Source organism: Delphinapterus leucas, chromosome 2, assembly GCF_059928025.1.
Source record: "Delphinapterus leucas isolate spDelLeu-1000000601 "Yukka" chromosome 2, BTC_Dleu_Yukka2, whole genome shotgun sequence".
Classification (NCBI taxonomy): domain Eukaryota; kingdom Metazoa; phylum Chordata; class Mammalia; order Artiodactyla; family Monodontidae; genus Delphinapterus; species Delphinapterus leucas.
In genome coordinates, this window is record NC_143130.1 from 63,574,493 (window position 1) to 63,601,969 (window position 27,477).

At 59.7% G+C, this 27,477-nt stretch overlaps 1 protein-coding gene across 2 annotated transcripts in view; it reads left to right on the forward strand.

Annotated features, from left to right (window-relative positions):
- The window catches only part of CSPG4 (chondroitin sulfate proteoglycan 4), a 35,137-nt gene extending 9,196 nt beyond the window's left edge, over positions 1-25,941 (forward strand). Inside the window, exons 1-10 of one of the 2 annotated variants that reach the window (XM_089906972.1) lie at positions 28-231; positions 9,404-9,567; positions 11,054-14,575; positions 15,975-16,457; positions 16,790-16,966; positions 18,617-18,815; positions 18,895-19,029; positions 19,129-19,295; positions 22,743-22,926; positions 23,244-25,941. In XM_089906972.1, the coding sequence (XP_089763098.1) occupies positions 9,445-9,567; positions 11,054-14,575; positions 15,975-16,457; positions 16,790-16,966; positions 18,617-18,815; positions 18,895-19,029; positions 19,129-19,295; positions 22,743-22,926; positions 23,244-25,072 (6,819 nt within the window). In that variant the 5' untranslated portion in view covers positions 28-231; positions 9,404-9,444 and the 3' untranslated portion in view covers positions 25,073-25,941. Of the gene's footprint in view, positions 1-27; positions 232-9,403; positions 9,568-11,053; positions 14,576-15,974; positions 16,458-16,789; positions 16,967-18,616; positions 18,816-18,894; positions 19,030-19,128; positions 19,296-22,742; positions 22,927-23,243 lie in introns of those variants that run through there. The other variant, XM_022580090.3, reaches the window with a different exon arrangement.
- Positions 25,942-27,477: the final 1,536 nt, after the last annotated feature.

A 27,477-nucleotide genomic window follows, 5' to 3' on the forward strand; every position in this document is an offset into this window, starting at 1 on the left:
TCAAACCCCATCCATCTCCTGTCTGTGGCTATGGCCTCCAGCTATAAATAGGTGTTCTGATTCTATTTTCTTTAAAAACAAGCACCAGACTGTCACCACAGGCCCAGAAAAACTCTCCCTGGCTGGGGCAGCGCCCCACTCCGCCCCAGCCATTGTGTCCAGCCTCACCCCACCCCCGGCTGCAGGCACCGGGGCCCTGCAGGGCAGAGAAGGACTGAAAGAAGCTTGGAGGTAAGACAAGTGGGGGGCAAAGCTGAGGCAAGCTCCCAGGTGCAGCCCCTCGCTGCTGGGTCAGCCAGGGAATGTGGCACCCCTCCTGCCCTGTTGGGCCCCTCCCTCCTATCTTGCCATCTCCCGTCACCAGTCTTGTCCCTTTGAGGCTCACAGTGTTAACAGAGAGAGGTGACAGTCACACAACTCCCCAAGCCACGGTTGAGTCTCTTTGCACCCCAGATGCGGAGAAGGAGCTATGGGGAAGGGTGGAGGAGGACTTCTTCCCTGAAGGGGCATGAGGGCATTTCACAGGCAAAAAGGAAAGAAGAGCTTGCTGGGCAGAAGGCCCAGCCTGAGCGAAGGCCAGAATGGGGACCTGTTAGGTGCCCAGGGTCTGGTGAGGCTGGCACGTGGGGTGTTCAAAGGAGTGAACAGGAAAGCCTGGCGGGGCAGGGGCAAGGTCACCCAGCACCTTCAGTGCCACACCAGAGGGCAGGGTCTTGATGATGGGGCACTGGGGAGCCATCGAACGCATCCAGGCAAGGGAGGAGGATGGAGCACCTCAGTTTAGGTTAACTGTGACTGCACCTAGCAAAGGGAGGCAGCAAAGGATGGTGACCATGTGTCTTGTGGCATGGCACAGAGAAGCAAGAGGGGGAGACAGACTTGAAGGACAAGTAATGGAGCCGAATGGAGGGAACATTCATTCATGGTCAGGAAGAGGGAGAGGGTCAGAGCAACTCTCAGGTTTCTGCCCAGCGGTGGGTGCGTGTGGGGCCTTCACTGGGTGGTGAGCAGGTTGGAGGAGAGATGATACTGAGTCTGGCTTGAGCGGGTGGGCTTGGGTTTGGGGGTTCCTATAGATGTTCCCGGTGTAGACGCCTAGGGGGCATTGACAGGCAGGCCTAGAGCCCTGGAGACTTGGTGCTTGAGACAGAGATATGGGTACGACAGCAAAGAGGCAGTGCCTGAGGTCAGGGGAGAAGAGGTCGGCTGGAGAGAGGGTGGCAGAGGTGGGGCACAGCTCGGTGAGTGCTGACGGACTGAAGGGGTCTGCGGAGTTGTCAGATGGGGGTACTAGGCAAGGAACTATTCCAAGAGGAGTCAGGCCTGTCCAGCAGTGGAGTGGGGGCCGGGGGGTCTGGGGATCTCTGGCAGAAGCTGGTTAGCACAGAGGCCACCAGCAAGGACACTGTGGTGTCCTGGTCCACCCTCCTAGGCCAGGCACAGCACCAGTGCCAGGAACTTGCTCCTCTGCTTGGCTGCTGTGAGACAGCAATGCTGTTAGAAAATCCCTCCTATGGGGCAAATGTCACCACCATTTGATCCTTGCATTCCCTTAGGTGCTCACGTTTCATCTGTTGGTACCTGTGTATGGGCCTCCTGGATGGCAGATGCGCTGGCCCGGAGATACAGGCCCTCGGTCCTGTCCTCGAGAGCCTCCAGTCTAGCCAGGCCTGTGGCCTCTCAGGCCAGAGGTGGCTGTGCTGTACCCACTATAGTGATCACACCTCCCCACCAGCCCCTTCCTGCTGGGCTGGGCTGGCCAGGGGCCAGGGGTGTGTGTGTGTGTGTGTGTGTGCGTGTGTGTGTTGGGGGGATGATCCCTGACCCAAGCCTCTGCTACCCCCAGTCTCCTGGATGTGGGACTTCTGTCTGTGGGGTCATCCCACCCCTCTTTCCTATATTTCAGATGGGGGAACTGAGGCACAGATGGCTGTGGCTTCGCCAAGGCACACAGCCCGTTGAGCACAATCTGTGCCAAATTCATCCAGACTTCTGTCCAAACCCACAGTCATTGCTTCCACTATCCCCCATCCCAGCTCGCACACTCACTGTCTCCAAGGCCAGCCTGCCAGGCTGGGGGAAGCCCTGAGACACCTCCCCAGCATCCCTGCCCTTAGCGGTTTCTCATCCCAGAGCGATGGGGAGACTTGGAGATGACCAACAGCCGTCCCACCTCTGGCTTCTGCCCAAGAGAGGGGCTGGCCCATCAGAGAGCAGGCTTCTCACCCTGGGCAGAGCCCACACCCCCTGCCTCTCCACCCTCACCTCTCACCTCCAAGACCCCCGTGGGCATGGGTAGCACTATCAGTGGTTTCTGGAATGTGCCATCTGCAGCCAGCCTTGAAGAAGGTCCCTCCCTGATCCGGCCAGCCCCAGACCAGACCCCATCCAGCCGCACTGGGAAAGGCCAGCTGCCCAGCCCCAGACCAGACCCCATCCAGCTTTCCCCTCCCTTCCTCACTCCCTCCCACCTCCACCCCTGACCCTGAGACAGGGGGCTGAGGACTGAGGACCGAGGACCGGAAAGGAAGGGAAAAAAGTGTGTCTTCCCAGGCAGGAGGCCAGCTCTCACACCCTCCTCCCACTGGGGCCAGCCACAGATGTTCCACTTCCGATTCACAGGCAGCAACAAAACCCACCCCCACCCTCCCTGCTTCTGTGTGCACACACCCCTCCCTGAACCCACAGCACTCAGCTCTGGAGCCACACCCACAGGGGCTCGAATCCCAGCCTTGCAGCTGCTCATCTTTAGGCCCTAAAACAGATGACTGCTGTCTTTGCCCCTCAGTTTCCTCACCAGTAAAATGGGAGCAGCTTCACAAGGACCCTGTTGCAGTGGGGAACTGCAGACCCATGCCAGGCGAGGGTCCTTCACTCTGTTTCTTCCCTGCCAGGACCCCTACCTCAGCCTGGGCCCACTGAGATGAGGATCCCACCTTGCTTCTGGGGCCAAGAAAGCCAGAAGGAACGGGATGTGGAAAAGGGCATAGAAATCCACTCAGCTGCCCTATAAGGAGGAAAATTATAAGGCAAGGAAAAGCCGCTCAGAATTGCTCCATGCCACAGCAGCCCCACCCTGGGGAGCAGCAGGGCCTCCACAAAGACTCCATTCAGGGCCCCGCTTCCTCCACACCCCTGCCCTCCAGCCTGGGTGGACTCTGGGCTGCTTCTTCCAGCAAAACCTCTCATTTTCCCTCCCACTTCCTCTGTGCCCCACGTGGCCCCAGGGTTGGAACATGTGGCTGGGATCCCAGGACACCAACCCTGCCCCTGTCGACGTCTGTGGACGAAGCTCAGCATCTCCCACCCCACCCGTTCCCTGCTTCCTCTCCAGGGGTACTCACCTTCCAGAGGGGATCCCTGAATTGTAAATGTTCCCCAGTGTATGCCACTCAGCGTGGGTGGCCTCCGGATGCCTGGTTAGAGGACCAGTAGCTGAGGCCAGTGACCAGAGTCAGGGCTCAGCCAATAGCTAAGGAAACTGTTGTCCTGCCCTGGCCTCCGTGGCCTTGCAAGGAACCAGAAAGGCAACCAAAGACGTCAAGTACCCCGAGAGTGAGTCTCAGGGCTCAAGAGTTCTTGGAGCGAGGAGGGATGGGGCCACCTTGACCCCAGCGAGGTCTTTGTAGTGTTGAGACGGGGAGGTGGTCAGACAGGGCCTGGCGTTCCTGCTCTCTGTTGAGACAGCTTTTGTCTCCCAAGAGGAAGGCTGCTTCTTTAAGTCCCATGTGATTTTGAGCTAACCTACCGATGTTCCTGTGGCTGTGGCTCACAGGGCAGGAGAGGAGCAGGTGGTCGGTAGGCCTCTGGGTTATTCCCCGGTCTGGAATCAGTGGCTAGGAGAGCCAGCGCGGTGAGCACAGTGGGTCTGCAGGTGTGTGAGCCTCTCACAGGCAGCCAGGCCTGGCAGGTAGTGAGCCATCTAGCCTTGGCCCTATGACCCCTGTGTCACCACCAAGGGCAGGTTATGTTGCCCCTTTGGTCTGACCTGAAGTCATCCCTGTAACTTTCCCCCGTTATCTTCAGTGGTAACAGGCTTGGTGGAAGGTCATAGCTCGGTTTGGGAGGGCTGAGCTTTGGGGGGCTATGGAACATGCTGAGAGAGGGGCAGACACCTGAATAGATGCCGTGACCGCTTCTCCCTTGCCCCAGAGCCCAGGGAGGCAGGCGTGGCCAGGGAGTCGTGGTCCAGTACCCAGAGCCAGACTGGGCCCACGGCACCAGATCCTCACCTGCCCACGCTCACCTCGACCCGCTGTGACGCGTGGCGCTGCCCTGCACTCACGGCATTCAGCCCGCAGGTGGGCCACTCACACACACACACACACACACGAGGGGAGACAGAGAGCCCTTCATCCCTGCCTTGGCCCTCCCGGAACATCCCCCCCGCCGCAGCTCCCCGTCAGACTCCCTCAGGGGGACTCTCCCGGCCTCACCACTGCCTACCCAGGGCCGGGATCTGGAACCAGGATCTGTCACCCCTGGTGCCAAACCCCAAGAGGCTACGGTGGAAAAGCCCAGCTTTGCCCCCTCCCTCCGCAGCTGGCTGGTGGGGTGCCCCCCCCTCACTCTCCTCGATCCTGTGCACAGCAGCAGGCTCACTGCCAACATCCTGCCTTTTCTGTCTCTTGGTTTTTCCTCCCCCATCTCCTTCCTCAGGCCTCCGTCTGGATCCCTGAGTTCAGTCTTTGTGGAGGAGGGGGTCTTTATTTCTCATTCTCACTTTTACTGTCTTTCTCAGGCTTTCTGTATCTCCCAGGTTAGTTCTCCTCTTCCATCCCCGTCGCTACATTATTATATTTGTGCGTGAATGAATGAATGAATGAATGAATGAATAATGGTTCCCAAGTCTCTCCCCATCCGTCTCTCACCTCCTGCTCCGCCTCGGTACCACTGGATGTACCTTCCCCACATCCTCATGTCCAGGTCTCCCACCACCCACCCTTGACTGTGGGGCCGGGCACTTTCCAACGGCCATCCTGCCGGCAGCTCTGGGCTCCCAAACTTTCTCCCTTATAAAGTCAGGCAGCAGCAGACACCCAGGAATGCTGCTGCTGCCCGTGACGCACACCGGCTCTGGGGCCGCCTGGCTGCTCCCAGGCAACCAGGAATGTGGTGGGACGGAGCGCACAGAGATTGACTGCCTGGGGTGGGGTGCCCAGGCAGGCAGGGCTCCAACAGGTGGCAAGGCCAGGAGCTGCAGGCTTTCTGCTTCTCTCTGTCAGATTGCTTCTCCCCTGGAGCCTCAGTTTATCTGTCTGGTAAGCGGAAGCCAAGTACCCTACTGCAGACAAGGGCCACAGAGAACTCTGATGTTGTGGAACCCATCACCAAGGAGTGAGGGTCCCAGGGCTGGGGAGGCAAGTCTGGCTCTCTGGACTGTTCTGGGGCAAGGGTGGTACTCCCAGTTACAGCCAGGATGGGACAGAGGGAAGAGGGGGGCCAAAGACCAAGAGAGGGAGAGAAGAGGAAAAGCAGAGGCAGAGACAAGGGAGATGTGGGACAGAGACGGGGAGAGAGACAGACTGGCCAGCCCCAGGGGTTCTGAGGACCCAGAAGGAGCAGGGTCTGCAGCAACGCCAAGACTGGAAAGGCACTCATGCTTGAGACCCTGCCCCTGGCCAGCCTGGGAGGGAGTGGGGAGCCTGAGAGAGACCGAGAGGCCAAAATCCCGCTGATAGGCAGAGGGTTGAGAGCCATGATGGAAGTAAGCCTCGTGTTTGGGGTCCCCCAGGGACAGGGACCAGGTCCCCATTCATAAACATCCTAGGAGTGGGCCAGGGAGCCAGGAGATGCCAGCATAACCCATGCTGTGCCAGAGGGTGGCTTGTTGGGGGACCTTGGCCTAGGCTTCATCCCCCTGTGTGAGAAAGGGCCGCAGTGGGGATGGATACAGACTCTTTCTGTGCCCCCAGCCCTCCTCTCAGGAAGAGGGATGGAGAGCCCGCCCTGGGCCCAGACAGCAGTGCCCTGTTCGTGGGCAGGAAGGGTGGGAAGCTGTGGGATTCTCCACCTTCAGCAAACCTCTCGGGTGGATGGGTGCCGGGTGGGAGGGGCTGCAACCCTCCAGGAACACACTGCCCCTTTCATGGAGCCAGGCACAGCCAAAGTCATGGCGGGCGGGCACCGAGGGGCAGGACAGGCCTGGGCACAATCACTGCTCTGTCCTGGCAGCTCCCAGCCCACACGCATACACATGCACAAGCACACAGCCTTATGCAAACCCAAAATACACTCCCAGCAGCCACCCACACACTTGCACACACATGCAAGTACACATCTACACCCCCCTGGACATTCAGTTGTGTATCCTCTTCCAGGCAGAGAAACCTATACCTGTGGCACTCGTCCTGACCCTCCTACTTGTCCCCCAGACCCTTTGGGGCATCCTGCCCGCCCCCATGCCAAAGGCCTGGAGCCACCCAAGCAGTCCACACCATTAACCCTCCGCACACTCACGTTTGAGAGCAGACCCAGACCAGAAAGGGACCTCCAGGACTAATCCCCACAGACAGGAGGAGGAAAGAGTGGGAAGGAGTGCCCACGTTACAGAATGGTGACACTGAGGCCTGAGTTGGGCCCCTTCTTCTGGCCCAGAGGGCAGCACACATAGCTGCTGCAGGCCTGAACTGGTGTTTTGATGAATCATGGGTCTTCTTGGCCCAGGAGAGTCAAGGACAGTTCTCCAGGCAGTAATGATGCCTCCTCTCCTCCCCCCACTGCCCTGACACCCCTCTCAGGCTGCTGAGCCTGGTGTGGCCCATGCTTCTTTTCTCTCTACTCCTCTGTCTTCAACATTTCCAGAACCTGTATATCCCTGCCAGTCTCTTGTCCTTGCTTCCCTCTGAGACTGCCCATTTCCCTCCCTCTCTGCTCCTCTACACAACCCTCACCTCCCCCAGGAAGCCCTCTGGGATTGACTCCAAGCTCATGACTTCTTTATCCTGCATCCCCTCTCCATTTGAAGTCCCTCTCCAACTGTCCCCCTGCCCCCAGCCCAGAAAAGGGACTCTGGGTTCTTACAACTGCAGCCCATCAGAGACAGTAAGAGAGGCAGCAGAAGGAGACCAGGAGGTGGGGGGAGTGGCACTGTCAGAGTTTCCAAAATCCTGGCCAGCAAGGCCTCAGAGGCCTCCGTTGGGGCGAGGGGGCTGCCTGGCCTGTGCGCTCCCAGCAGCACAAGGCAGCTTGTGTGAGCCCTTTCCCGCCTGGCCCCGCAGGAAACAGCAGGGCTCAGCCCCTCAATGGGCCCATTCAGCCCCCAGCTCTCTGGAAAGAACCTCTGCTTCCTGTCACCCTCCCACTCTGGCCTGGAGAACCAGGCCTAACAGGCTGCTACTCTCCCCTGCTGGGAGGGTGCTGGAGGCAGGTGGTTCAGTAGTTAGAGACAGCCAGCTACTTAAGTTCCTGCCTGCTCCTCAGCTTGACTGTGCCCTGACAGGTTGACATCCACCTTTAGCAAAAGGGAGTGTGGGTGAGGGCTTGTGCTCACTCCCACACAGGGGAAGCAGTGGGCCCCCAACTCCTGCGTGGCAGGCAGGTAAATGTTTAGCAACAGACTCTCCTGGAGACAGGGAGCCCTGATTTGCAGTGTTTGCCTCTTTCCGTGGTATAAATATTCTCACCGGGCAGCATCACCTGGCTTGCAAAATTCCTGAAAATGTAACAATCGGCTCTTGCCAGCCGTTCTGAGTTCCTACGTGCCACCGTGGTGGCTCCATCCTACGGGGCCACCTGCCCCGACTCTTTGGCTGTGGCTGCCCTCAGTTTAGCGTGCTGCGTTTTGTCCTTAAGAATCGACGATCTTGCAGATAAAGCACCTCCGTAGGTGCCTGCCAGCTGCCAGTTCCCTGGTCTGTCCCTCACGGGCACCGAGGTGTCCTGGGCCTGCTGCGCTGTGTCCGCCCGAATGGTTTTGCAGTTCTCCTTTGATTCATCTAGCTTCCCAAACAAGGCTCTGGTGTTGCCAGCAAGTGCTGGCCAGAGGGGATAAGTAGAAGGGATTTCAGCTCAACCCCGGGGGGAGGAGCATCATCCTTCTTGGACATCCCTCCGTCCCTCCAGGCTGTGTTGGCTGCCCTTAGGACATACAAGTCTGGGACTCTTCCAGTGGCTGATGCTACTTCTTCAGGTGCATGTCAGCTGGCTCAGGCTGCCCGGGGACCAGCATGTATATGGCTGGTGCCAGATCATTCCTATCAAGGCCATCAGCCTTTACTCACTCTCACCGGATTTAAGAGAAGCCCAAGGGGGGGGCGGTGAATCATCTCTGTAACCCATTCCCGTCTCCCCAGCCCTGGATGTCAAGTGGGGAGAGTCAACATTATATGTGGCGCTAAACTCCACAAAAGGAATGGACCAGAAATTGTGGCATCGGGTTAGAGGCCAAGGGAGGCTAATTCGGGGAAACTGCTAATTCGGGGAAACTGCCTGGAGGGGGTGACAACTTCAAAAGAGGAGGTGTCCCTACCCAGGGACCCCTGACCCTGGGAAACCCCAAATATGACCGCCTGTCTTGGGAGGCCCTCTGGCCCTCTGGCCCATCAGGCCGTCATCCCCTCTCAGGCCTTGTCTTCAGCCTCAGACCGAGGCTTGAAGAACTCAGCTCGTCATCCCTGGCTTCCTGGCCATGGTGGAAATAAAGGGGCCGGATCTGACCGCTCACCGGGGACCTTTAATAGCTAAGCAGCAGGAAGCAATACAGGGTGATGGAGGAAGTTTGGCCCATTTTGGGTCCGGCACTGCACGTGGTCTCCATCTAGCCTCAGAGCCTTTGCTCTTTGATGGACTCAGGCCAACAAGCTGCCCCCCCTGACCCCCAAAGATGGCTGGGAGCATGGCCCAAGAGAGATGCAGGGATGGGTGAGTTGCCTGACTTACCACCACCAGAGCCCAGCTGTGGTCCCAGCCAACCCAGGGGCTAAACCATACGGGCACTTAGGAGAAGGAATTTGAGCAGAGATCAGTTTGGGTAGAGGTGGTTCTCCTAGAGCTTCATTCCTGGGGGTTTTGACCATCGGGCCAGGTGATCAGTCCAGTGGCCATTTCCGTTTGAGCCAGACCCAGGATGGAGATTCCTCTGGGGCCCAGGGGAAGAGAGCCAGAGCCGCCAGGGGCCTCTGGCCCCAGAAACCTCCGAGGAAGAGACCTGAGATGCTTGAAATGCTGGGTCTGGCCTCCTTCAGAGCCAGGGTCTGGGCTGGACACAAGGTGAGGCCGTGCCTTCTGGTGCCAGGACCAAGCAGGTGCTGGGACCAGCTGAGGCCACGGGAGAACGCCACATAGGAGAACCGTGAGGGTGTACCAGCATGCAATGCCCTCCCTGCAGCCCACCCGTCCACCCTGCAGCACCTCTCCTCCAGGCAAGGGGCTAAGCTTCACCACAGCTCTCTCTGTCACACAGCCTCCTTCTTCGGAGAGAACCACCTGGAGGTTCCTGTGGCCATGTCTCTGACTGACATAGACCTACAGCTGGAGTTTTCTACGTCCCAGCCCGAAGCCCTGCTTCTCCTGGCGGCAGGCCCGGCTGACTACCTCCTCCTGCAGCTCCACTCTGGACGCCTGCAGGTCAGTGACATCTCCCTGCTGGATTCCTTCTCTAGCTTTGAGTGGCCCCCAACCAGCTGTGTGACCTTGTGGGAGTCACTTTTGCCTTGAGGTCTCAAGTTCCCCACTGTGAGATGGACAGAAGCATCCCAGAAGGTGTGACTTCCTCGTGAACCAGCTCTGCCCTCCTGCCCTCTAGCCACACTTCTCACCACGACCCCTGGCCGGTCCTTTGTGTCCTGACCACCCTGGCTGCTTTCAGCTCCCTGCCGCCTTGTGGTCTCTCGCTTTTGCTCACTACACTCCCTCTGCCTGGTGCAAGCCTCACTCGTTCCCTGCACCTGCCTAACCGCAGCCTCTCCTTGAAGTCTCATCATGGGCATCCCTTCCTCACCTGGACTGGGTCCCCTCTCCTGGGTTCCAGCACCCCCGTGCGCTCCTCTGGCATAGCACCAATCACCCTGATTCACCACGGTCTGTCGATGATGGAACGACCAATACTGCCACAGCTTCCTCAGTTTTCTGTTTCATCCTTCAAGTCACCACAAGCTTTATTAGCAAAGAGTCTTCTGGCAAGGCTTCCCCCTAACCATGAAGAGTTTGAGAACATGAGGTCTTAGTCCAAATTTGGGGGAGCCATCTGCTTCCACACCCCAGGGGAGAGAGGCCCCTTGTCCTCTGAATCCCTCAGCTGCTTTCAGTCCATCTGATGCTGCCATTGCTTCTCACTGCCACAAGGTGTCACTGTTGAACATGGCCTGGTACAACCTAGCACTGATGCTCTTCCTCCCTGCCAGGTATATTGATGCCACACCCCTAGAAAGGTGCTCCATACGTGGACTCTCAAGGCCATACGTTCTTAGTGCTCTGCTCTTTCAGTTTCCATACCACCCATTTTACCATCTGGTTGTGGGAACACCACACCAGAGCCAGCTCTGGTGTCAGTGTCCTGGGGACAGAACCATGTCTCTCTTCTCTCCCCAAGGACCTCCCCTTGGACAGGTCAAAACACAGAGCATCTGATTGGGCTCCCCGTTTCTGAACAGTGAGCCTGGCTGCCTCAGTGACCCCACGGTGTTTTGGTCTACTTAGGGGGACTCATCAGGGGATTCCCAGGTGCCCATTGTGCCATGGGAAGAATCTTCCGTATTCCAAGGTGATTTTTCTAGCACCTCTCACCCAAGGAAAGAGGGGAGACATAAAAGAATCTAGGCTGAATCTCTAGGAAAGCATCTTGCTGTATGACAGGTCTGTGTGGGCAGGGACCACATCGGATTCACATCGGGGTCCCCTGAGCCCATCCAGGCCTGGCACAGAGATCACTTTGGTGAGTGTTTGGGGGATGCGTAAAGAGATGGCAGGAAAGGGAGAGGAGTGACGTGAGAAGCTTTTGTCCTAGGCCCTCTGCTCTGGGGACCCCAAGTGTGGGGGACCAGTTATGCTTTTACTGCAGAAGTGATGGATTCAGTGTGCCTCCCCCATCCCCCATTCCCCCGTCTCTCCTCAGGTCAGATTTATCCTGGGCCAGGAGGAGGTGAGGATGCAGACCCTGGCAGAGACACTGCTGAGCGACTCCATTCCCCACACTGTGGGGCTGACCGTGTCAGACAGCTGGGCCTTGTTGTCAGTCGATGGGCTCCTGAATGCCTCCGCCCAAGTCCAGCAGGTCCCCCTGGAGGTCCCCTATGGGCTTTTCCTGGGGGGCACCGGGAGCCTTGGCCTGCCCTACCTGAGCAGAGCCAGCCGACCCCTGCGGGGTTGCCTCCACACAGCCACCCTCAATGGCCGCAGCCTCCTTCGGCCACTGACCCCAGACGTGCCTGAGGGCTGTGCTGAGGAGTTCTCTGCCGGTGATGACGTGGCCATGGGCTTCTCTGGGCCCCACTCGCTGGCTGCCTTCCCTGCCTGGGGCACTCGGGATGAAGGCACCCTGGAGTTTACACTCACCACACGGAGCCGGCAGGCGCCCCTGGCCTTCCAGGCAGGGGGCCGGCACGGGGACTTCATCTACATGGACATATTTGAGGGCCACCTGCGGGCTGTGGTGGAGAAGGGCCAGGGCACTGTATTGCTCCACAACAGCGTGCCTGTGGCCGATGGGCAGCCCCACGAGGTCAGTGTCCACATGGATGCTCACAGGCTGGAAATCTCCGTGGACCAGTACCCCACACGTACTTCCAACCGTGGGGTCCTTAGCTACCTAGAGCCACGAGGCAGTCTCCTCCTTGGGGGGCTGGATGCAGAGGGCTCTCGCCATCTCCAGGAACACCGCCTGGGCCTGGCTGTCAACGTCTCCCTGCTGGGCTGCCTGGAGGATCTCAGCATCAATGGTCAGAGATGGGGGCTCCGGGAAGCCTTGCTGACTCGCGGCATGGAGGCTGGCTGCAGGCTGGAGGAGGAGGAGGAGGATGCCTACGGCCCATACGAAGCTTTCTCCACCCTGGCACCCGAGGCTTGGCCGGCCATGGAGCTGCCTGAGCCCTGCGCCCCTGAACCGGGGCTGCCTCCGATCTTTGCCAATTTCACCCAGCTGCTGACCGTCCGCCCCCTGGTGGTGGCCGAGGGCGGCACAGCCTGGCTGGAGTGGCGGCACGTGCAGCCCACGCTGGATCTGAGCGAGGCCGAGCTGCGCAAATCCCAGGTGCTGTTCAGCGTGAGCCGTGGGGCCCGCCACGGCAAGCTGGAGCTGGACATCCCGGGTGCCCAGGCACGGAAAATGTTCACCCTCCTGGACGTGGTGAACCGCAAGGCCCGCTTCGTCCACGATGGCTCCGAGGACACCTCCGACCAGCTTGTGCTTGAGGTGTCGGTGACAGCTCGGGGGCCCGTGCCCTCCTGCCTTCGGAGGGGCCAAACGTACATCCTGCCCATTCAGATAAACCCCGTCAACGACCCGCCCCGCGTCATCTTCCCGCATGGCAGCCACATGGTGATCCTGGAACACACTCAGAAGCTGCTGGGGCCGGAGGTCTTCCAGGCCGATGACCCAGACTCCGCCTGCGAGGGCCTCACCTTCCAGCTCCTCGGTGTCCCCGCCGGCCTCCCCGTGGAGCGCCAAGACCAGCCTGGGGAGCCAGCGACCGAGTTCTCCTGCCGGGAGCTGGATGTGGGCAGCCTAGTGTACGTCCACCGCGGCGGGCCTGCCCCGGACCTGACGTTCCGGGTCAGCGACGGGCTGCAAGCCAGCCCCCCGGTCACGCTGAAGGTGGTGGCCATCCGGCCGGCCATTCAGGTCCGCCACAACACGGGGCTGCGCCTGGCCCAGGGCTCCACTGCACCTGTCTTGCCCTCCAACCTGTCGGTTGAGACAAATGCTGTGGGGCAGGATGTGAGCGTGCTGTTCCGACTCACCAGGGCCCTGCAGTTTGGGGAGCTGCAGAAGCAGGGGGCGGGCGGGGCGGAGGGCACCGAGTGGCGGGCCACACAGGCCTTCCACCAGCGGGACGTGGAGCAGGGCCGCGTGAGGTACCTGAGCACCGACCCGCAGCACCGTGCCGAGGACACCGTGGAGAACGTGGCCCTGGAGGTGCAGGTGGGCCAGGAGACCCTGAGCAATCTGTCCTTCCCAGTGACAGTCCAGAGAGCCACGGTGTGGCTGCTGCGGCTGGAGCCTCTGCACCCCCAGAACGCCCAGCAGGAGGCCATCACCACAGCCCACCTGGAAGCCACCCTGGAGGAGGTAGGCCCGAACCCCACCGCCTTCCACTATGAGGTGGTTCAGGCCCCCAGGAAGGGTAATCTTCAGCTACAGGGCATGCGGCTGTCGGACGGTCAGAGCTTCACCCAGGATGACCTGCAGGCTGGCCGGTTGACTTATGGGGCCACAGCACGTGCCTCAGAGGCAGTCGAGGACTCCTTCCGTTTCCGGGTCACAGCCCCGCCACACTTCTCCCCACTCTACACCTTCCCCATCCACATCGGTGGTGATCCAGACGCCCCTGTCCTCACCAACGTCCTCCTCTCGGTGCCTGAGGGTGGCGAGGGCGTCCTCTCTGCTGATCACCTCTTTGTCAAGAGTCTCAACAGTGCCAGCTACCTCTATGAGGTCATGGAGCGGCCCCGCCACGGCAGGTTGGTGTGGCAGGGGGCACAGGACGGTGTCACCGTGGTGACGTCCTTCACCAATGAGGACCTGCTGCACGGCCGGCTGGTCTACCAGCATGACGACTCTGAGACCACGGAAGATGACATCCCCTTTGTGGCTACCCGCCAGGGCGAGGGCAGTGGTGACGTGGCCTGGGAGGAGGTACGGGGTGTCTTCCGGGTGGCCATCCAGCCCGTGAATGACCACGCCCCTGTGCAGACCATCAGCCGCGTCTTCCACGTGGCCCGCGGTGGGCAACGGCTGCTGACCACCGATGACATGGCCTTCAGCGATGCTGACTCCGGCTTTGCTGACGCTCAGCTGGTGCTGACCCGCAAGGACCTCCTCTTCGGCAGCATCGTGGCTGTAGGTGAGCCCACTCGGCCCATCTACCGCTTCACCCAGGAGGACCTCAGGAAGAGGCGGGTCCTGTTCGTGCACTCGGGAGCCGACCGCGGCTGGATCCAGCTGCAGGTGTCCGATGGGCAGCACCAGGCCACAGCGCTGCTCGAAGTTCAGGCCTCAGAGCCCTACCTCCGTGTGGCCAACGGCTCCAGCCTTGTGGTCCCTCAAGGAGGCCAGGGCACCATCGACACAGCTGTGCTCCACCTGGACACCAACCTAGATATCCGTGGTGGGGATGAGGTCCACTACCATGTCACAGCTGGCCCATGCTGGGGGCTGCTGCTCCGGGCTGGCCAGCCAGTCACAACCTTCTCCCAGCAGGACCTGCTGGATGGGGCCATTCTCTACAGCCACAACGGCAGCCTCAGCCCCCGTGATACCCTGGGCTTCTCTGTGGAGGCAGGGCCTGTGCACACAGATGCCGCCCTACAAGTGACCATTGCCCTAGAGGGGCCACTGGCCCCACTGCACCTGGTCCAGAACAAGAAGATCTATGTCTTCCAGGGGGAGGCGGCTGAGATCAGAAGAGACCAGCTGGAGGTAAAGGGCTGAGGGCGTGAGCAGGGATATGGGCCAGGTAAAGGGGATCCTTCCCTCCAGCCTTCATGCCACGCGTGCTTGGATGGTTTGGGATGTGCCTGTAGTGGCTTCTGGGCCAGTGTGTGTATGTGCCTTAGGTATGTAACTGTACATGTGCATGTTGGGTGCCTGAGGGTTTCTGGGGAGTTTATTGTACATACAGCTGCCTATGGGTTACGTGTTCCTCCACATGTCATGTGCACACATGTACATGCTGTGGCCAACCATTCAAATTCCTGGGCCCCACCCAGACCATAGACTCTGATGTGGAGCCTGAGAATCTGTATTCGAACAAGAGTAGGCTCTCTGGAGGATTTTAACAGGTACAAACTTTGAGGACTATAGGTCTTGAAGACAGGCTTGGTTGCCCCCACTGCCCCGCTCCCATGTCCTCAGTTCTTTTTTTTTTTTAAATATTTATTTATTTATTTTTATTTTTGGCTGCATTGGGTCTTAGTTGAGGCATGCAGGACCTTTGTTGCGGCTTGCAGGCTTAGTTGCCCCGAGGCATGTGGGATCTTAATTCCCCCGACCAGGGATCAAACCCACGTCCTCTGCATTGGAAGGTGGATTCTTAACCACTGGACCACCAGGGAAGTTCCCCATGTCCTCAGTTCTTTCCCCAGACCTCAGACCAGGCCTCAGGGTCTGGACAGGGCTGCTGACCACCCAGGAACCTCACAAAGCAACCACAGGCCATCCAGCAGACCCATTGCCTTGCTGTGCAACCTCACACCAGTTGCTTGCCCTCTCTGGGCCTTATTCTCTTACACTGCCAACTTCTGAGCCTCTTGTGGTTCTGGCTGTCTGGACTTTAGGGCAGACTGTGACTAAACAAGTCTGGTGTCGGGAAGTCTTCTGCCGGGAGAAGGCAGCATTTGAGCCAGGCTTTGAAGAGTCTGGGATTTAACAGCAGAGAACGGGGGGACAGTATTCCAGGCAGAGGGACAGAACAGGAATGTGAGTTTGGGGGTGGTGTATAGCCTTTTATGGCTGGACCATCAGATGAGGAAGCACCTTCCCTCCAGGCCCTAGACTGGACTCGGGTCTGCAAGCTGCCTGGGGCCTGTACTGTAGGAGTCTGTGTCGCTGAGAAGGATGGGGCACCCTCTTGTGGCAGTAGCATGGCAGGGGGAGTCAGTGTGTGTGTGTGTGTGTGTGTGTGTGTGTGTGTGTGTGTGTGTGTGCGCGCGCGCGCATGTGTGTGTGACATATATGTGTCTCTGTCCAAACATTTGTGTGTGGTGAGACTGTATGTCCGTGTCACTGAATCTGAGGATGTGTGATTGTGTACATCGCCGAGGGAGTGTGTACCTCAGAGGCTTCAACAGCCTCCTTCTGTGACCCCTCTCACAACCAGGCAGCCCAGGAGGCAGTGCCACCGGCAGACATTGTGTTCTCAGTGAAGACCCCACCGAGCTCTGGGCACCTGGTGATGTTGTCCCACCGCGCCACGGCAGCCGAGCTGCCCAGCCTGGACCCTGTGCACAGCTTCTCTCAGGCGGCGGTGGACGCGGGCAGGGTCCTGTACCTGCACTCCCGCCCTGAGGCCTGGAGTGATGTCTTCTCCCTGGATGTGTCCTCAGGCCTGGGTGCGCCCCTCGAGGGCATCCACGTGGAGCTGGAAGTGCTGCCCGCTGCCATCCCACTGGAGGCGCTGAACTTCAGCGTCCCCGAGGGCGGCACCCGCACGCTGGCCCCTCCACTGCTCCGCATCACTGGGCCCTACTTCCCCACGCTGCCGGGCCTTGACCTGCAGGTGCTGGAGCCACCCCAGCATGGGGTCCTGAAGAGAGAGGAAGGACCTCAAGACAGGACCCTCAGCACCTTCTCCTGGAGAGAGGTATGGTCAGGGAGGCCCAGGGTGCAGCCCAGCTCTGGGGGCAGAGTCTGGGGGTATGCACAGATAGGAGGCAGGAGCCCGCATTTACAGAGCACCTCATCTCATCCTCCCTCACTGGCAGAGAGAGATGAATGTCCCCATTTCCTCCACTCCTTCATTCCTTTGCTCTGGGAGAAATGATTGTCCCCATTGCCACCTGCAGAAACTGAAGCTCTGGAGGAGTCAATCTCCTCCTGCACCCAAAGGCAGGTCATGAAACGTGCTGGGCCTGAGACCCACGGTGGGTCTCAGGCCTGCTGGGGCCTGACCTCTAGCCCTGGGCCTGCCTGCAGGTGGAACAGAAGCTGATTCTCTATGTGCATGACGGGAGCGAGACGCTGGCAGACAGTTTCGTCCTAGTGGCTAATGCCTCAGAGATGGACCGCCAGAGCCGTCCCGTGACCTTCACTATCACCATCCTGCCTGTCAACGACCAACCCCCCATCCTCACCACAAACACAGGCCTGCAGGTGAGAGTGTTCTAGGACCACCTCCCACCTCCCCTCCCAGAGAGAGGCCAGCACATAGCTCCCCGTCTGTGAGCTTCAGTTTCCTCCTCTGTAAAGTGGGGATCCTGCCACATGCCTCACTAGGTTATTGGGAAGAGAGAAGAGCAACTGCACTGAAAATAGAACACAGGTGTGGGGCTTTATTACTGGACACTTATAAGTGTAATAGACAGCCTTGTGAATGGACATGCTTGGTCCTGCTGTTCCCTGGACTCGCCCTCATCAGGAAGCTTTTTCCATGGCTCAGGACCAGGACTCCTGAAGAAAGCTCTTTCAGACCCTTAAGGGTGGATTCCGACTGCTCTCTACTCCCACCACCAGCTAGTGAAGGCCACCGCTTGGCTGGCCAATCCCCTGCCTCTTACACTGCTGCAGAGTAGTGGTGCCCCCATCCAGCAGAGGTGGAAGTTGAGGCCCAGAAAGGTGGCAGAACTTCTCCAGGGTCACAATAGAAGTTACTGGTGGAACAGAAAGGGTGTGGCTTGACCAGGGCCGCACAGCAGGGTAGCAAATGGGCAGGGCCTTGAATGCTGACTTCTAGAGTGTGGACTCTGGGTCCGCAGCAGCCATGGAAGGTTTCAAAAGAAGGCTGACTTGGGCTGTCTGTGCCATGGGGCTCTGGGAATCTTTGGTCGTGTAGGATGTGCCTGTGGAGAGCAGCCCCGTGGTGGGGAGGCCAGCAGAGGTTATAGGTTTCAGGCTAAGGGCTGCCCTGGAACCACAGTCAGATGGTGCTGTGTAGCACTTCAGCCACCAGGTGGTGCTGTCCACCGTATTTGTGCCAGGAGCCCTGTGCTGAAGCCTGGCATCTATGCCTTGCCACCTTCTTTCCAGAGCTCTGGCTGAGGTCAGCCTTGGGCTGGGGGAGGGAATCCCAGAGGGCTCAGTTTTCCAGGTATGGGAGCCCCTCCCCAGTACTGCTCATAAGTTGCTGACCCAGCAGGACCTGTAACAGGACCCTTGGAACAGGAACAGGATCCTGCCCTGCTCGCAGGTGGGAGGCTTGAGGGGGGCTCCCCTTCACTCTGAGCGTGGGGTGGGGCTGCCTGCCCCCAGGAAGCCTTCACCCACCTGCCTGGGGGCTCGTGATTGCACTGGAAACACCTGGGCCCCCATCCCAGTGCTGTTTCTGTGCTGCAAGACACTCGCCTCTCCAGCTCACCAAGCCTCCCACCCCTTCCCTCACCAGGAAAGGGAGCCCATTTCTAAGTATCCTGGGCAGACAAAAATCACGATTCCCATCGTGTGCCAGCCCCTGCCCAGACTCACCATGGAGGGTCTGAAGGGAAACCCCTGCCCTGCCAGTGAGCCACATTGAGCAACACTTTGGGTCAGGGTTGGGGATCTCTGGGGAGGGGGTGAGAGCTGGGATCTTCTTGGGGTTCATGAGCTGGCCTTGACGGACAAGCAGGACTAGAGCAGATGGAGAGCAGGGAGCCTGGGCATGGGAGCCCTGGGCCAACAGGGGAAGATGAATGAGGTGGAGGGCCCTTTGCGCAGGGGAGCCCAGATGGTAGTGTGGTTGGAGCCCTGATGGTGGCCCCAGGGCCAGGGAGGAAAGAAGTGGGTAAACTTGGTGGGGGCAGAACCTTCGCACGCTTGTATCCCCAGATGTGGGAGGGGGCCACTGTGCCCATCCCTCCGGAGGCCCTTAGGGGCACAGACAGCGACTCAGGCCCTGAGGACCTGGTCTACACCCTTGAGGAGCCCAGCAACGGACAGGTGGTGCTGCGGACAGCGCCGGGCGCCAAGGTCCACAGCTTCACCCAGGCCCAGCTCGACGGCGGACTCGTGCTGTTCTCACACAGAGGTGGGTGCTGAGAGGTGGGGGTGCCCCGAGGATGGGCGCCGGCGTGGGCCAGCGAGACCCAACTCCACGTCTGTCCTAGGAGCCCCGGACGGAGGCTTCCGCTTCATCCTATCTGATGGCGAGCATACTTCCACTGGACACTTCTTCCGGGTGACGGCCCAGAAGCAGCTGCTCCTCTCACTGGAGGGCAGCCGGACGCTGACCATCTGCCCAGGTGGGTGTGCCATGCCAGGGGCAGGCTGCCTCCCCAGCAGTCACAGGCCTTGCCCTGCCTCCTGGTCAGAGGCTGACCGTCCCCTTTTGCCTCTCGCAGGGTCCATCCAGCCACTCAGCAGCCAGAGCTTGAGAGCCAGTTCCAGCACAGGCACCGACCCCCACCACCTGTTCTACCATGTGGTACGGGGGCCCCGGCTTGGCCGGCTATTCCACACCCAGCAGGGCAGCACCGGGGAGGCCCTGGAGAATTTCACTCAGGCAGAGGTAAGGACCACTCTCTACAGCCACCGCTTAGACTCCATCCAGCGTCGAGTGGCCCACTCTGCCCCTGGACACACATGTAGACACGGGTACCAGCTCCAGCCTCGTCGGCAGCCACTCCCTGGGGCTGCCATGGTCCAGGTGCTGCATGCCCCGCCCTCCAGGAGCTACCAGGCTGGTAGGGCAGATGGGGCTTAGCGTTCCAGGGGGAGGAAGAAGGATGCGGGGAGTCAGGGCTATAGGGTCCCAGGGCAGGGATCAGGTTCTGGGACTTGGCTTCCAGAAGGAACTGCTGTTGGACCCTAGGGGGCTGGAAAAGGCACACTGCATAGGGGACCCTAGACAATCCAGTGGCTGGTGAGGGGCAGTGTTTGGTCTGGAGGGAACAGAGTTTGAGATAAAGGCAGCTGTTGGGCTTGTGGGCAGAGGTGTGAGCCTGGGGCTCAGCTCAAGAGCCAGCCAGAAGCAGAGTGGGTCCTGAAAGCAGACGAGTGCACAGAAGCAGCTGAGTAAGTCAAGCTGGGAGTGGAGCTGCCGTCCATCCGTCATGGCAGCTTCAGGACACAGCTATCCCAGAGCACAACAGAGGCCACCAGTGAAAACTAGAACTCTCAGCCATGGGAAGAGGCAGACCGCTAGGCTGCCTCTGCTGGGATCACAGAGCTCTCTGTGCTAACTGTGCCAGTGGGGCCAGCAGCCATCACTTAAATTAAGGCCCCTTCTAAGTGCAGGAGGTACCAAGCATTCCAGGGCAGCCTTGGTTTTCCCTGAAGGCGGAGTGGGGTGGGGGTTGTCTTTCAGGCATGGGGAAGGAAGTAACTTTAACGAGGGTGGGAAGATTTCTCAGGTTGCTGACATCAACATCCCCCAGGCCTGGGTTCTCTGTTCTCCCAGCTTCTGCCATGGCTCCCTTCCTGCCCCTCCCCACAATGAAATATTGAGCAGGCTACAGCAGCTGTGCACCCTGAATCCCTGGGAGGCTTTGTTATCGGATGCCCAGGAAGGGGGAGGGAACAGGATGAGCCCTTCAGGCCCCTCCCCCACCCTGCAGTGCTTCCCTCACACCCCACCAATCTGAAGGACTGAATTGAATGGCCACCAGGGGGCCAGGCTGGCAGCACCACCCAGGGAAGCTGGGAGGAGGCTTCGTGGCAGACACACCCTCCCCCCTTGGAGAAGTGGGCAGGGCAGGACTGGGTGGTATCTGACAGTGCCACTGTGCCACAATACTCTGAGCTGGGTAGGGCAGGGACCAGGTGTCCCCATTTTACAGATAAGGAAACTGAGGCTCACGAAGGTCAGGTGACTATTTAGAGCCCATGGCTAGTGAGAAGCAAAACCGGGGCTATGCCTTCGGACTGCTAGTCCAAGATTCTTTGACCAAAGGACACTACTGATTCCCAGAGGTCAGGGACCCCTCCCCACCTTGCCTGTGACTTACTTCATCCCCAGCCAGACACCTCCCACCCACAAGTAGCTCCTGTACGCAGGCATCCAGGCTCTCACTCCCACTCCTGAGGGTCTCCGTTTCCTTCCTGCCCACCCGTCAGCCTGAGCCAGAGGTTACAGCTGGCAGTCCTTGCGGGCCACAGCTGGCCCACAGATGTGTTTTATTTGGCCTGCACATGCATTTAATATTTTAAAATTAGGGGATCTCACACACACCAAAAAAAACCAAAACCCTGATTTCCGTTTCTTAAAAGGCCTGTGTTCCCTCTTCCGGCCATCAGCTGAAGAGCAGCTACCCCTTTGACTGGGCTCTGCTCCCCTTCTCGACCATGCAGGGCTCCCCACTTCACCACAACCCCACTGCTCCTAGAATCTCCTGCACGCTGTGACCCCAGTCGGCTTCCATCTCACTGTTGCATAAGTCTTGTTTTTCTGAGAGAAGGAAAATAGTTCCCTGTGTCTCCTAAAAGGGGAAAACAGAAGATAAGCCAAGAGGACACCTTGGGATTAGAAGGGGGAGGGAACGGATTTCTTGATGGAAGTGGAGACTATTCCTTGGTGTTTAACAGCAGACGGCCCTAGAGAACAGTGGGTGTGGCTGGAGTGGAGTTGCCATGGGAGGAGTTGGAGGAGGTGAGGTCATGGGTAACGGGGTCACATGGGGTCTTTGAAGCCAAATGGCGGTGAGCCATTTCACTCTCTGAGCAAGAGAGACAGAACCTGACTTTCAGTTTTTAAAGACTCACTCTGATTTTTGCATTAAGGACAAACTGTAGAGGGGGGTGGAGCAGGGGCCAAAGCCAGGACACAGTTAAGAGGCTCTTGTGGTAATCCAGACCAGAGATGATGGTGTGTGAGAGGAGAAGAGGAATCAGGGGTGACTCCAGGGTGTGGGGCCTGAGCCACTGGAAGAACAGAGCTGTGCCCTCTGGAGTGGGAAGGCTGGGAGAGGCGGGGCAGGTCAGGGATTGTCTGGGACATGCTGAGTTTGAGACGTCCCTCAGACATCCTCGAGGAGCTGCCCAGGAAGCAGGTGGCTACGAGTCTGGAGTTCAGGAGAGCACAGCCCGGGCTGGAGATACAAATAAGGGGGTCATCTCATGGCTGGCATTTGAGGACATGAGACCCACCAAGAGCACATGGGCAATGTCTGTAGATAGAGTCTCAAGGCCAAGCCACAGACATTGCGGAGAAGGGGAGGGACCAGCCAGAGCATCTGTGAAGAAACGACTAGTGAGGTTGGAGGAAAACCAAGGGAGCAGAACTTCCTGGAAGCCATCGGGTGGGCTGGGGGAAGGAATGCTCAATTGTGTCCAGTGCCTCTGAGAACCAGCCGCCGGGTCCAGCAACACAGAGGCCATCGTGCCCTTGGTGACAACAGGAGTGGAAGCCCGGGTGGAGTGCACTCGAGACAGCATGGGGGAGAGTATAGACTATTCTTTTTGGATTTTTGCAGCAAAGGAGAGCAAAAGTGCGGGAGGTGGGACAGCAAATGTTGGTGTAAAAAGTGAAGTCGAGAAGTTTCTTCTTTACGTTGGGCGGATAGCATAGTTGCGTAAGGATGGGAATAATCCGTTTGGGGGAAAATTGATGCCATGGGAGAAAGACAGGAGTTGGTAGAAGCAGTGTCTTCAGTAAGGAAGAGGGTAAGGCATTTCATGCAAAAGAGGAAAGACCTGCTGTTGAGAGAAGCACGGATAGAGCATTGCTTTTCCCAGGGGCTCAGAGGTTTGAGGTGACTTGCCCAAGGTGGCAGAGCTGGGATTTGACACAGGCATCTGGCTCTAGAGCCTGGCTCTTCACTGTCACGTGACTGTTTTCTGGCGACCCACTGAGTTGGTGAGGGAGAGCATGGGCTACAGACATAGAGCGAGGCACAGTGGGGAGATCCTCCAGGGAGGCTGGGCTCCGAGGGGCTGTCAGGGAGACCCAAGTGCCCAGTGCTCCTGGGCACCACGGGCTGGACCTGCCCCTTGTCCCAGTAATGGGCTTTCCCCGCAGGTATATGCTGGGAATGTTCTGTATGAGCACGAGATGCCCCCCGAGCCCTTCTGGGAGGCCCATGACGCCCTGGAGCTCCAGCTGTCCTCACCACCTGCCCCTGACATGGCCGCCACCCTTGCTGTGACTGTGTCTTTTGAAGCTACCTGTCCCCAGCGCCCCAGCCGCCTCTGGAAGAACAAAGGTGAACAGCATGGTGGGATGGCAACGTTGGGGGGGCTGGACACTGGAAGAGGCCCAGATAGGAGGGGACACAAGGCCAAGGTCAGCAGCTCATGTCAACTCCCAGGACCTGGTAAATTATAGGGAGGGTGGGCAGGTGGGGAGGCTTTGAGGTCAGAAGGAGGGACACGATCCTGGTCCTCCTGGGACCCTGAGCCCCAACCTGGGGTACCTGGTCTAAGGAGGGAGGGACAAACCTGGCCTTGGGGACCCTAATCTGAGGGTCCATGGCTCTCCCCTCAGTGGATGGGACCTTCATAGCCTGTGTCCCACCCCCAGGTCTCTGGGTCTCAGAAGGCCAGCGGGCCAAAATCACCACAGCCACCCTCGATGCCTCCAACTTCCTGGCCAGCGTTCCGGCCCCCCGGCGCTCGGAGCACGATGTGCTCTTCCAGGTCACACAGTTCCCCCAGCGGGGCCAGCTGTTGGTGTCCGAGGAGCCCCTCCACATCGGGCGGCCCCACTTCCTGCAGTCTGAGCTGGCCGCAGGACAGCTTGTATACACCCACGGCGGCGGGGGCACCCAGCAGGATGGCTTCCACTTCCGTGCCCACCTCCAGGGGCCCGCGGGGGCCTCCGTGGCGGGACCCCAAACCTCAGAGGCTTTCGCCATCACAGTGCGGGATGTGAATGAGCGGCCGCCTCAGCCGCAGACCTCCATCCCGCTCCGGCTCACCCGGGGCTCCCGCAGCCCCGTCTCCCGGGCCCAGCTGAGCGTGGTGGACCCAGACTCGGCTCCGGGGGAGATCGAGTACAAGGTGCAGCGGGCCCCTCACAATGGCTTCCTGAGCCTGGCAGGGGCCAGCCCGGGGCCTGTGACCTGCTTCACTCAGGCCGACGTGGATGCAGGGCGGCTGGCCTTTGTGGCCAATGGGAGCAGCGTGGTGGGCATCTTCCAGCTGAGTGTGTCTGATGGGGCCAGCCCGCCCCTGCCCATGTCCCTGGCCGTGGACGTCTTGCCCTCGGCCATTGAGGTGCAGCTGCGGGCACCCCTAGAGGTGCCCCAAGCTTTAGGGCGTGCCTCCCTGAGCCGGCAGCAGCTCTGGGTGGTTTCCGATCGGGAGGAGGCAGACGCAGCCTACCGCCTCACCCAGGGGCCCCGGCATGGGCATCTCCTGGTGCGCGGGCAGCCTGCCACAGCCTTCAGCCAGTTCCAGGTAGACCAGGGCGAAGTGGTCTTTGCTTTCACCAGCTTCTCCTCCCCTCACGACCAATTCAGCATCCTGGCACTGGCCAGGGGTGCCAACGCATCCGCCACGGTGAATGTCACCGTGCGGGCTCTGCTGCATGTGTGGACAGGTGGGCCGTGGCCCCAGGGTGCCACCCTACGCCTGGACCCCACTGTCTTAGATGCGGGCGAGCTGGCCAACCGCACAGGCAGTGTGCCGCGTTTCCGGCTCCTGGCGGGACCCCGGCACGGCCGCGTGGTCCGCGTGCCCCGGACCAGGACAGAGCCCGGGGGCGGCCAGCTTGTGGAGCAGTTCACCCAGCAGGACCTTGAGGACGGGAGGCTGGGGCTGGAGGTGGGCAGGCCGGAGGGTAGCTCTCCTGGACCTGCAGGCGACAGTCTCACTCTGGAGCTGTGGGCCAGGGGTGTCCCTCCTGCCGTGGCCTCACTGGGCTTTGCCACGGAGCCTTACAACGCAGCCCGGCCCTACAGAGTGGCCCTGCTCAGTCTGCCTGCTCGGACAGAAGCAGGGGAGCCAGGGAGCAGCACCCCCACTGGTGAGCCAGGCCTGGCGGCCTCCAGCCCCATGCCCACCGTGGCCAGGGGGCACTTCCTGGGCTTTCTCGAGGCCAACATGTTCAGCATCATCGTCCCTGTGTGCCTGGTCCTCCTGCTTCTGGCACTCATCGTGCCTCTGCTCTTCTACCTCCGCAAACGCAACAAGATGGGCAAGCACAACGTCCAGGTGCTGACTGCCAAGCCCCGAAACGGCCTGGCTGGCGATACGGAGACCTTCCGCAAGGTGGAGCCGGGCCAGGCCATCCCCCTCACAGCGGTGCCTGGCCAGGGGGCCCCGCCGGGGGGGCAGCCTGACCCAGAGCTGCTGCAGTTCTGCCGGACATCCAACCCTGCCCTCAAGAACGGCCAGTACTGGGTGTGAGGCCTGGCCTGGGCCCAGATGCTGATGGGGCCAGAGACAGGCTTGCACAGGCCCCGGCCCCAGAGAGCCCTGGGGACACCAGGGGTGGAGGGTGCTGAGAGGAAGCCCCAGGGGTCCGGGACCAAGTGGAGTCAAGAGCTGCAACCTCCCCAGCTCACTCTGAGCCAGGAGAACTGCAAGGGGCCAAGGGCAGAGGCAGGCTTGGAGTCAGTCCCCTGCCCTGGAGCTAGTGTGGGCTGTCAAAACCAGAGCCACTTCCTAGATGGTCAGGACTCTGGGTCCTGGGTCTGTGACCTTGGGTAAGTCACACCTGACCCAGGCTGCTAAGAAGGCAAGGAGAAGAAAGGGAAGGGAGGGACAGATGGGGATTCCTGGCTTTTCCACTCCAAGCCAGGCCTCCCCTCATCTCTGCCCCAGGACTGAGAGGAAAACTTTTTCCCTTGGTTTTTTAGGGAGATGGTATTTCCTGGAGCAGAGGGCAGGAGAGAGTCCTCCCACTCTCTAGAAGGCATAAGCCAGTGGAATAATGTATCCAGGGTGTAAGGTGGGTGGGTTGCTCTGGGATGGGTTTATTTAAGGGGCATTGCAAGGAAGCTATTTAGCATGGTGCTGAGCTAGCCCAGACTGGTGGAGACCCTGGGGTGAGGAATAGAGGAGGGTCTGAGGCCAGCTCATTCCCAGGGCCCCGCCTTGATGGGCTGATGGCTAGACAAGCATGGGTCTGTGGCCCCAGAGTGGGCTGGGCTGGGGAGCGTGCAGGGTCTCAGGCCATGGGCCCCCGCGGTGCCTGTGCTCCCCTGAGGACTGGGGCGGGTACTTGGGGGCACTCGGCTCCATGGGGCCTGGATAAACGGTGCTTCTGGATAAGAGGTTCTGGACAGCCGTGTGTTGTTTGTCTGACCATGCACTGGGCCCTTGGCCACACTAGCCTGCACTCCACCAGTGTAGGCCATCCCGCCAGACCTCAGCCACCAGGAGAGATGGGGCCCGAATTCCCACCTGTGGCCGCACCGCACGGCTTGCAGGCTCTCAGTTCCCTGACCAGGGATTGAACCCGGGCCACAGCAGTGAAAGCCTGGAATCCTAACCACTAGGCCATCAGGGTCTGTTCCTCTCCATTCATCTCTCAAGAGATTGGAGCAGCAAAGATGAGGAGGGAGGGGGACTTGGGGATCCCAAGGCTGGGGGCAGAGGGGGACCACCAGAGGTGCCTTTCCTCAGCTCCCTGGAGATTTTCACAAGGAAGATTTCTGCTGGTCTTTACCCTTCCAACAAGAGGACCAGGAGTGCTGCTTCTCAAAGGCAGAGCAAGCAGCAAGGGTTCTGAAAAGTCAGCTGTCCCTGTACATGGCCCGAGAGTCCATCATGTGGTCAGCGATGGATCTGAAACACAGCATCCTCAGAAGGCCCTCGATGAGTTGCCGAGGAACCACCACTCTCTGGTCCTTTCCCTCTAGAGGGTTTCCCAGGGTCATGGGCAATGGAGACAGATTCTGGGTCCCAGGGAATACCCCAAGCCCTGGAAGCAGGTTGAAGTCCTCAGAAGAAAAGCAGCTGGAGAGCTGTCTGTGCGCTGGGGGGAGGTGGGAGGGGGTGGCTGAGGCTTGAGCACAGCTGCATTGGGGGTGGAGAGCACCAGCCAGGCTTCGGCAGCTGAGCGGCATCACCTATCCCTTGTGCTCGACATCTGTAACACCTGAACCGAGAGTTAGGGCAAGAGAGAAGATTCCCTCTCCCCATGGTGCTGCCCCTGGACCACCCCTCCCCACAATGCCTTTCGCATTTCAGCATCCAGCCTCCTAGAGCCTCCCCCACTCTCAGAAGTTTCGGGGAGGAAACCCAGAATCCTGGTAGATCACTGCCGGAAGGGCCCCCAGAGAACGAAGAGGGCACTGAGAAAGAGGAGAAGAGGCTTGTCCAGAGTCTTACACAGCAAGGCAACCATAGAGTAGACCAGACCCCTGAGGCACAGCCAACTCCTGTTGCCACACTGAAAGCCTCCCCCTCGTGGAACGTGGCCAGGACCCATAAGTGGGGGGCTCTGCAGAGATCCCTCCATACCCAGAGCTCGCGATCCTGGCCCCAGCTTCCTTTACAAGCCTGGTCTCTCCAGCACACCCCAGGCCAGCCTCATCCAGAGGCCCTGCCGAGGGGCATCTCCATGCCACACCCCACACTCTGCCCAGCTTCTCCCGGGAGCTCAAGGCTGCATCCTCAGGGCCCTGATATCTGGGGCCAGTCTCCACCCAGGGCGACGACCAGTTTCCCGGGGAGTGTAAGCCAAGAAGAGGGTGATAGACCTGCCAGGCAGGATCTGGCCTCAGCTCAGGTTTCTCCAGAGGCCTGATGACACCCTCTCTGTTCACATGGCCTGGCCTGGCCTGTCCCCAGTGACCTGGCACGGG